This window comes from Humulus lupulus, chromosome 8, assembly GCF_963169125.1.
Source record: "Humulus lupulus chromosome 8, drHumLupu1.1, whole genome shotgun sequence".
Taxonomy (NCBI): Eukaryota; Viridiplantae; Streptophyta; class Magnoliopsida; order Rosales; family Cannabaceae; genus Humulus; species Humulus lupulus.
Genome location: NC_084800.1, coordinates 82,995,249 through 83,005,990, shown reverse-complemented (window position 1 = coordinate 83,005,990; position 10,742 = coordinate 82,995,249). Strand labels below are relative to the sequence as shown.

The window sequence follows — 10,742 nt, the reverse complement described above, 5'->3', positions numbered from 1 at the left end:
TTGGTCTATTTTGAATTCAGTATTCTAGTTTATGTATTTTGTGAAATAAATATGATCAACAACTAGTTACATTCATTACCATAAGAGATAGGTACAAAAATATAGGCCTAAAAAGCCAAATGTATCTGATCTGTACATGACCAATATCATGGCTAGCATGACCCTGTCATGACTCAAAAAACAGACGCCAAAATACATGACTCTAAAATGGTCAACACAACAGACACCAAAATACAAGATTCGACCACTAGTTCAAAATAAAATCAAAAGATGAAACTCCTTCCAGTCAGATAGTATCGGGTTGAGCATTGGTTGCACCACTAGTTCCTCCTTTAGCATGTTGTTTCAATCTTCTTTCCTTCCTTAAAAGTGTGGATTCAGTTGGGTTCTGCAGTGGTGGACGACCTCGCTTTTTGACCACACGATTCTAAAATAGGTTGAACAAACAAATATTTAGCTCCAAATTCACAAAACAATGATAAAGCAACTAATCAATGATAAAAATTATCTGGACTGAGAAGAAAGCATAAAGTTTATACCTCAACCACCTTAGCAGATTTGCATGTTTATCTCCTGTGGCCTGTTTTCAGACAATTGCTGCATGTTTTAACTTGTCCAGTTCTTCGAGCTTTCTTTAAAGCAGGTGGAGGTTCATCTGTCTCCCTTCTCCTAGCTTTCTTAGGTCTTCCAGGCAGCTTCGTCTCAGGTGGTGGATCAATTGGGTTGAGTCTTGTCTGAGGCCACATATCTGGACTAGGCATAGGATGCACACTCTGTTCATATGCTTTTTGCAATGATTCTTTTTTATAGAATCCGTGGACATAATCAAAGACATTACCTCCCATGAACCAGATAGTAGCTAGTGCATGGCCACAAGGAAGCCCAGATAGTTGAAACCTCCTACACGTACAAGTTCTGAATTCCAAATCGACAACCAAGGCACTACCATTGCAGCATTGAACCTGAAACTGAAACTTGTCAGACCTAGTAACCAGACAATGCTTTGCAACCTCTTTTTGCTTCTCAATTATCTTCAAAATTCTCTTCCCCACATGTTGAGTCATCTTCTCCAACTCAGCTTTTTTGTTATAAAACCGAGACATCAACCAAAATCTAATTTTCTCTAGTAAAGTTATAATTGGCTTGTCGCGAGCATCAAGTATGGCTGCATTGAAACTCTCACACAAATTATTCACCAAAATGTCACATTTTGGGTACTCTGAAATATGTGACTTAGTCCATTCTGTGGGGTTCTTCCCTGCCAGCCAATTGTAAGCACCATCCGAGACATTCTTGACTTCTTGCATTGCTCGAGCAAACTCAGCTTGTGTTGTTGTATTAGCTGCTGCCCACAAAAGTTGCTTAAGTAAAAGTCCAGGATATTCCTTTTTAAAGTTAGCATGAAGATGTCTAACACAAAACCTCACCTCACACCCACTAAAGATGGCTCCCACTGCATTTTCTAATCCTTTTTGACGATCACTCATCATTGTCACCTTGGTGGGACTCAAACTCCCAATATCAGCCTTCAATAGCTCCAAGAACCAAGTCCAAACCTCAGTGTTTTCCTTTTCAGCAACACAGTAGGCAATGGGAAACATGGAGTTATTACCGTCAATGCCTACTGCAGCCAATAAAATGCCCTTACAATATCCTTTTAAAAAGCAGCCATCAAGACCAATTAGAGGTCTACAACCCCCCAACCAGCCATCTCTACATGCCTTAAGACAAATATAAATACGCTGAAATTGCCTTCTCCCATTAACCAAATCAGTTTTCAACTTCACAGTAGAGCCAGGATTGGTAGCCAACAACCTTTTACAGTAGTCATCAAGAATGGCGTATTGTTCCTTGACAGACCCATCCAACATCTTCCTTGCTTTTGTCTTGGCGCTGTAAAATGTCCAGCTAGACACACGTGAGTACTTGGTCTTTGTAGTTATCTCCCTAAATACATTGTATTCCATACTCGGATTTAGCCTAAATTGCTCCAAAAAGTGTTTTGCAAGCCAAGTTGAGGTCAGCTTTTTATTGTCCAGAACAATGCCACAACTATGCTTGTCAACAAGTGTTTTGACCCTCATTGTTTTGCCATCTATCTTGTTAACTATTGAAGCAAAAAACATCCACTCACAGTTTGCACCCTTGCACTTAACTCTAACTCTATTTGAATCATTGGCAATAAATACATATTCTTAATCACCTTCAATAAAGTACTCCCTTATTGCATTCCTTAAAATTGTAACAGTGGCAAATTCCATGCCAAGAACAAATTGGAAGTTTTGCATTTTGGTTTTCGGGTTGAATTCTTTGGAATTTTTACCAACATTAAACTCATCATCTGACTTCAATTCGTGTAACTCCTCCTCAGAACATATACCATCTGAGTCTCCATCATCAAGATTTTGAGTACAAAAATCTGAAACTGATCGCCACCACTTCCTAGGGTCAGATTGTGTACCCATCTCTATCTCAGCTTCAACATCTTGCTCAAACTCTTCCTCCTCCAATATGAAATCTTCATCACTTTGCTTTCCTTTCCCTTTTCTGTCACGCTGAACTTTGTCTTGGCTCTTCTCAGCTGTATTTTCCCTCACATCAGCTTGAACTTTGTCTTGGCTATCCTCAGATGTATTTTCCCTCACATCAGCTTGCTTTCCTTTCCTATTTCTGTCACTTTGAACCGGGTCTTGGTTCTCCTCAACTGTATCCTCCCTCACATCACCAATATCATCCTCTGAATCTGAAAGCACAACCACCTCTGGTATTTGGTCTTCCATATCACTTTAATCATCCATGTAGTCAAACTCTTCTTCATATTCCTCTTTATCAGGTTCATCAAAGGCAGCATCATGAAATTCCTCAGAATATTGATCAGCATCAAACTCTTCTTGTTCCCCATCAATGGTTGCATCAACAGGGATACCAACAACATCTGTAGGGACATCACAATCATCTGGTAATTCCTCTATAATACATCTTTTCAGAGGAGGTAAAATGTTAGCAGGGACATGTTTAACAGCTTCTGAATCTTCCTTCCAATCTAAAGGTAGAACTGTTTCAGGAAAAACAAGAAATATGTCAATCTTTGTAGCCCGATTCCTCTCAATATCTTCTACAATTCTTAGGATCTCCTTATCCCCTACCACCATGAAGCCCATATTAAGCACCTTTCCTATTGGTTTGTACATAAAACCCACTGGAAGTTTATGTCCTAAGTCCAAGGCCATTCCATCCAATTCCATCCTAGTGAAGTAATCAGTATCCATCCAATCAACATAATCAACTTTACCTCCCTCATATCTTCTATTGCCGAATGGAGTAAACCAGCTTCCCCCATGGTGTATTGCAATAATGAAGATGTTAGTATGACCACCTGTCAATAGAAATAAAAAATGCAATGTCAACACTTCACACACACACAAACCGAAACACAATATAGTTCACACACTTGAAGAGCAACATAGTGTACCACACGATTGAACCATGGACCACAACAACAAAGATTCCTTTCAATAAACAAAGTATATATTTCAATGGACCCCACTCTGTTAATTGTATGCACATGCTTCCCAACAACATTTTTACCCAAATTTAATAATACCACCTACCATAAATCAACAATATTCTCACCCCCAAAAAAATTTAAAATCGACACCCTTCCCCGCCCAAACTGCTCTATATAGAGCATCATTATCATTCTCCCCCAAAAATAACTGCATGAAGACTTTGAGAAATGAAACCCAATCAACAGAAAAGAACTCACCGTAGTTAGGTGGTTGTTCCCCCGGTTGTCGAATGGTCGGCATTGTATTGCAATAATGTCATCGTCGTCTCCTCCGGTTGTCGTCGTCTCTTCGATCGTGGGGGGAAAGATGATTTTTCTGGGTATGGAGTTTTGAGTTTTTTTTGTTTTAGATTTTGGGTCTCTGTTTTAGACAATCGGTTTTTCTGATTATATTAATTAATCAAGGTTAGTTTTTTTTTTTCAAATTAGAAACCTGAATAATAAATAGAGTTTCGTTTTTAAATTTTAATAATTTAACCCAATCGGGTCGTGACACGTGTATCAGATATACCCCTAACGGCCCAGGGACCAACGTCTGCTCTAAAATCGTAACAGTAGGCATTATTGTCGCCAAAATTTTTACATAAGCATTTAAGTGCAATAAAATGAACTACATAGGCATTATTGCCGCAAATATCCCTAATTAATTTAACTAATATATTTTATTTGAAAATTGTATGCTAGTTAAAAATAATATTAATTAATATATTAGGAGAGAAAAAAATAATTTTAAGATAATAATTTAATTAATATTTATAAGATAAAGTTAATTTTGAAATAACTGATATTTATGTGTAATTTTAAATAATATATTATTTCAAATATATAAATATCTATCTTATTAGGAAAATGTCATATGTGTATATAGTGTCATACGTCAATCACCATGCACGCCCATAGTTATTTAATGTACTATTATTAACTAACTAATAATAATATGGGCATTTTACATATATATACATATGATGTAAATTAATTCCAAAAATACCTTAAAAAACTTATTTACACATATATTGTGCCACGTCAACATGATATACTTAGAATTTGAAATTTTTTTGGACATCCCACGAAATTTTTGTGTTTTTCTGGATTGTAAAAAGTTATCTTTTGGTTGCTTATGATACCAATAAGATACCAATTGTTTACTTTTTTTTATATATAAAACTTTATTTTTAGATCATTTATTTTAGATAACTTTTGGTTACCTCAAAAACTTATTTGCAGACATCTTAATATACAATTAGTTATTTTTAGGTTATATTATGATATCTTATTATTTAAACTATATTTTGGTAACCTTCAAGTTTATTTCTGATTACCTCCAAAACTTACTTGTAGACATCTTAATATATCAATTAGTTATTTTGATATTATATTATGGTATCTTATTATTTAAAATACATTTTGTTAACCTTAAAGCTTATTTAAGAAACTAATGAGTTGTCATATAATAAAATAAATATAGTTAATTTATTTTGCAATGCGACTTATTTTATGATGTTTAAGATACCGTTTGGTTTCCTTATAAGTTTATTTAGAAACCTATCAAAATTGCTCTATAAAACAAGCTAATTTATAATATCATCTCGTAACTTTTAAATATGAAATAATAAAATACTTTTTAGTAACCCCATGAAGTTGGTTGGTATATTGAATTTTGTTTAGGTTTAAAGTTTGGTTACTTTTTGGTTAACTAAATATAAAATAAACTAAAATGTTACTTTTGATTTTGATTATCTTTTCCGGCTATGGTGAAAAAACCTATGTTTCCCACATATCAAAATGATAATCTTAAAGAGTAGGTCGCAATGGTACCACTCTTGAGCCCAAATAACCAGTGTGGCTGGAATTTTTTTTAAAGTCGCGAAAAAGAGAGAGATTTAGTTTCAAAGTTGCATCATCATTAATTAAAAACAATAAAAAATGATGTCTAGAATTTCCTTTACTACACAATAAAAAAGTAAGGTTTATTACGAAAAATTGTAAAAAAAAGTATAAAAAAAGGCATATATGTAAATATAATAGTATACATCATTTTTGGAAATAAAATCTAAAAAACAATACCATACGCAAATTTTCCTAATAATATTAATAATAAAACCATTAATATAATATAATTATTGTTATAATTAAAAAAATAAAGATAATATATTTTTTGTGTTATTTTTAGTGTTGTGGCTGGAATAGAAAAATAAGATAGTGTTAAAATCACATCATTTTTGTATTGATTTAGCACCAAATTTGATATTTATGGTTGGACTTGCCCTAAGGCCAGGGCCAAGTCCAATCAGGTTGCAAAAGGCCAAAATGGTGCCAATTTCACACTATGCACCATTCTAACTGAGCGACAATTCCTCCATTTTGGTGATGAGCTACAATGTTCTATCATATTTGATGGAGCAATGTAGCAACGACAAAATGTTTTTTTTTTACTTTATAACTTTTGATATTAATATTTTAAAAAAATATATATATAACAGTGGTTTTGATTTATTAAAATGGTTATCTGCAGCTAAAGTCCCTCTTCTTTTGCAAATATAGCATTTAAGTTACTTATCTTTTTTTTGCTGGCAAAAGTCTCTAACGGTACATAATTGTTGTACAATTTCCCCATACTGTTATCTCTCCGTTAAAATGGGGAAAATGTGCAACAATTATGTAACGTTAGAGACTTTTGCCGCTAAAAAAAGGATAAGGGATTTAAGTGCTTCAATTTTGAAAGAACGGGGACTTTAGCTGCCAATTTTGCTATAATTTTTTTCAAGAAGAACAAATATTCTATAATTTGTATATAAAAAATATTTATTAGATTTTTTAAGGGCTATTGACTACCTTAGATAATCCCATATTAGTCTCATATTAATTTTTTTAATTAAAAAATTGAGACAAAATATATATATGTTTTTTACATTATGTTATATATCAATTTTTCTATTTTTTTTTTACATCATTTAAATATTATATCAATAAAAAATTTAATTTAAAATAATATATATATAAAAAATAAATAAAAACTAATAAATTTGAAGGGAGAAAGAAAGAAAATTGAATAATTTAAAAAATAATATTTTAATAATTTACTTCTCCACATTTGTAGATTTTTTAGAGCTCATTTAAACATTTAAAAAAAAATTATTTATTCAATTTTCTTTCTTTCTCTATCCAAATTTTTTATTCATTATTTATTTTCTTAATTAATAAAAACTTTAAAAATATAATATTTAAATGATGTAAAGAAACTAATATATGACATAATGTAAAAAAATGTATATTTTGTCTTAATTTTGTAATTAAAAAAATCAATATGGGATTGCCTAGGGTAGTTAATATCCCCTTAAAAAATCTAAGAATTTTTTTAGGAGTTTTTTAAAAAATATATTTTTTGGTGTATTTTAAACTTTTTTACGGTCCTTGATTTTTTTCTTTTCAAAAATACTACTTTAAGTTTTCAGAAAATATGTTTTTTAAAGTTTTATATTTACAAAATACGGTGTCAATGAAACAACTAAAAAACAACAATAAAACAACAACTAAACATTAACCCACTACATGCTAACATTTTTAAAAAAAAAAAATCAAAATATATAGGAAAACAACTAAACAAAAAATTGACATTGTAATGCACTGGATAGCCAAGACCGTTACACTGTGTGTTTTAAATAGTGCTAGGCTCGCTAATAAAGTCATTTGGCCATATTGCAACTAAACGTGATTAAAATTTTATGGTTAAAATTTCGATAAAAATGAATAGTTATTTTGTTAAAATGTTAAGTTGTACATGAGATCCCATAATAAACGTTTACACAGTTGTTTACAGTTTCAAAAGGGTAATTACAACTCAAAAGTTACAACCAGCCGACCTAAGTGGCAAAAATAGGGTTTAACCCTAGTTTCTCCGAGAAACCCCAACTGTGGTGGTCGAGCAGCCACATATGTACACGTTGCCAACGAAGCTTTCCAACTCATGGCTTGTCTAGCTTCCCTTTCCCCTTGCCTGCACCACATAGCACCCGTGAGCCAAGGCTTAGTAAGAAAACTTAAACATGCTCATAAGCAGTTAATGTTATATCATAGAATCATATTAGGCATGGCTAGCAGCAATAACCTTACTCATGTATGGATTCCACTCATATAAATGACTACAATGTCATATGGGGGCCAGTTGCCCTAATCAAATGATTAATGAATCATATTGGGGCCCAGCCCTAGGATATGAGACTAATAAGTCACCCCGGGGCCCATTGCCCTATCCTCTATATAACCAGCCTTGGAGCTGGCCCAACGTACTTGACACTTTAGTTTTCCACGACCATTGGGTTGGACAAGCTTATGATGCGCTCTTGATTAGGCCTAACCAAAACAACCAGCGCTTAGGGCGCTATTGCTGCCCTTGGATTATAAGTCAATGTTTTTCGACTAGCGCTCAGTGTTATTGTCGTCCTTGACTCATAAGTCAAGCCTTTCTTAACTAGATAATGCAAGCAGGCATTCATTACATAACAAATATCCAGATACAGAGCATTTAGCATGCTTAATCAAACAATCACATGCATAATCATAATCATGCACATTTACAGAGGCCTAAGCCCTAATCCAACCCATATTTAACAATCAGACTAAGCCCTAATCATGTACGTCACGTATTGGGTGCAGTTTTCTTACCTCAAGTCCGAGTGTAATGTACAATAAGAACGACCTTCAAGCATGATCCTTTCCTGAGCCTTAACGGTACCCTAGTCATAATCAAATAAATGATATTCATCAATGTCAAGTAAATAAAGGCTTCCAAACCGAATCCTAGCCTTCGGGACCTTGAATTCTGCTAAACAGGGTAGTAGAATCGACCCCGAGCCCTTAGGTTGAGTTCCCGTCACTCAAAACCTAGCTTGGCCAAAACTGTCTATGCGGGCCACAACTTGACCTTGAAGGTCGCGACACGCCTACGAAAATAGAGAGCCCCTGCCAGGAACCCAGGACACGGGCCACGGGCCACGACTTGACCTTGAGGGTCGCGACGCGCCTACCCAGCCATAACCCCCTGCACCTTGGGTTCACACGGGTCGCGACGCCCTAAGAACAGGGTCACGTTGTGACCCTTAGAACCCAGATTTTCCCCTGTGTTTCCTTAGCCAAACCTTACCCAAAAACCACCCCAAATCATACCCAAAGCCACACTTCAATTCCAGAACATCATCAAAACTAAACTAGCAACAAATCCCAAGCTCAAACTCACTCAAAACCCCACCAAAAACTCAAATCCAAAACATTGAACCTCAAAGCTCAAGAACACCATAAAACCAAAGCAGAATTCAATTAAAAATAGAGATCATAGCTTACCTCAACTGTGAGTTCCACCTCTTAGCCGTAGCTAATCAAACTCTAGATCTTAAGCCTTCAATTTCCAAGCCTTAGCTTCTAAAATTCTGTAGTTTCCTCCAAAATTCAGACCAAGATAGAGAGAGAAAGAGAAATGTGAGGGGAGAGAGAGAGTTGATTGTGTTTTTCTGTTTTTCGAGTTTCTTGCTGCTGAAGGAGCTAGTAGCTAAGTCACTATTTTTTTGGCACAAATGCCCCTTTGCCCTAAGCTTACTCATCACATGTCCTCAAGGGTACTTTGGTCTTTTTTCACATATCTTGTTAATCATAATTAACGCCTTATAATTCTTGTTACTTCCAATATCCTCAAATAATTACCAAATAATTTCTCATTACCCGATCAATCCCGGTAATGTACTAAATTACCAAATTACTCCTAGGCTTACCCTGGGCCCATTATTTGACCCCGTTATGACTAAACCGCTAACTTACTCCCTAAGATCGCCTCATGCCGAATAACTCAAATATATTCACATAATAATGTTGTGTCAATCCATATACAAACAAATATACAACTATGCCATCAACAGGCCAAAATTACTAAAACGCCTTTCTAATAAGAAACAGGCCCACATGCATGCCAATTCATTCATATAATATATAACTCACATAATCATGCATATTGTCACATAATAATACAATAAACAAGTTATTGCCCTCATGGCCCCCTAATCCAGGCAATAAGCCATATTAGGAAATTTGAGACGTTACAACTGTTAGGAAAATATTGTTTTGCCTCAATGGAAATGATTATAATATTACAACTCTATGCAATAATATTACAAGTAAATATAGATTGATTAAATAAGGTTACAACTCTATAACTGAAAATACAAATAAACTAAAGAAAGGAAGAAGATGATGATGAAGAAGAGAATAGTGAGAATACAACTCTAAGCAAAAGATTACAAGTAAAATAAAGTGTTTAGACCAAATGAAAAGATTACAACTCTTAAACAAAATATACAAGTAAATAGAACAAGAGAATAAGAAGAAAAGCAATAGAATAAAAAGAAGAACAGAAACACAATCTAACTCTCACTTACACAACCTAAGTGAAGAGGATTGGGGATCACCAACTTGAACAAGGTTTAAAACCTTTGTCCAAAAGCTTATTTCCCCCTAACTCAAGCACTAAGGGATCTCTCTCAGATATTGGAAAAGCTTTCTGGAATTATCAAGCCTCAAGGTGTTTCTAGCCAAGTGCTCTAGTGGATAGAAAAGTTGCGTCTTACAAGTGAGCTATAGGTGTTGACTGCGTTTTTAGCCAACGACGTGAGAACGCCAATAACGACAAGCCTTCAAGAGAAATAAAAACGACAACAGACGGTATAAACAAGAAATGTAAATAACACAGGAGATTTTTATAGTGGTTCAGTACCGATTGTCGGTAATAGCCTAATCCACTTAGAGTTGTGATTTATAAATCTATACTCTAGATCAGATGGATTGTGCCAACTGAGTTTCTTCAGTACAGATTGTGAAAATACAAGAATTCTCTCTAATTTCAGCACTTTCTCTCTCTAGAATAGACAGACCCAATTTTCTCTCTCTAGAAAGAAGAAGCAGAAGGAAGCCCCTCTCTCATCCCATAAACTCTCTATTTATAGGCCTGGGATCCTCAACTGATATCCCCTTATAATATGGATATTTTATTATATTTATTACATTTATATTACAAATAAACATTCAAAATTCAAAATGTAACAAACTCCCCATTTGTGGGAAGAATGAGAGATTCCTGCGCATGTTGTTGAAGTTGTGTCTGACTTAGTCTCCTCTAGCTAGTTGGTCCACC

At 34.4% G+C, this 10,742-nt stretch overlaps 1 protein-coding gene across 1 annotated transcript; it reads right to left on the bottom strand.

The window, feature by feature from the left end:
* Positions 1 to 286: 286 nt before the first annotated feature.
* On the bottom strand, positions 287 to 2,780 carry LOC133795717 (uncharacterized). Its single transcript, XM_062233169.1, has 3 exons — positions 2,204 to 2,780; positions 612 to 2,107; positions 287 to 427 (listed from the first exon to the last, which is right to left on the bottom strand). The coding sequence occupies exons 1-3, from the start codon at positions 2,778 to 2,780 to the stop codon at positions 287 to 289; spliced, it is 2,214 nt and encodes a 737-aa protein (XP_062089153.1).
* Positions 2,781 to 10,742: the final 7,962 nt, after the last annotated feature.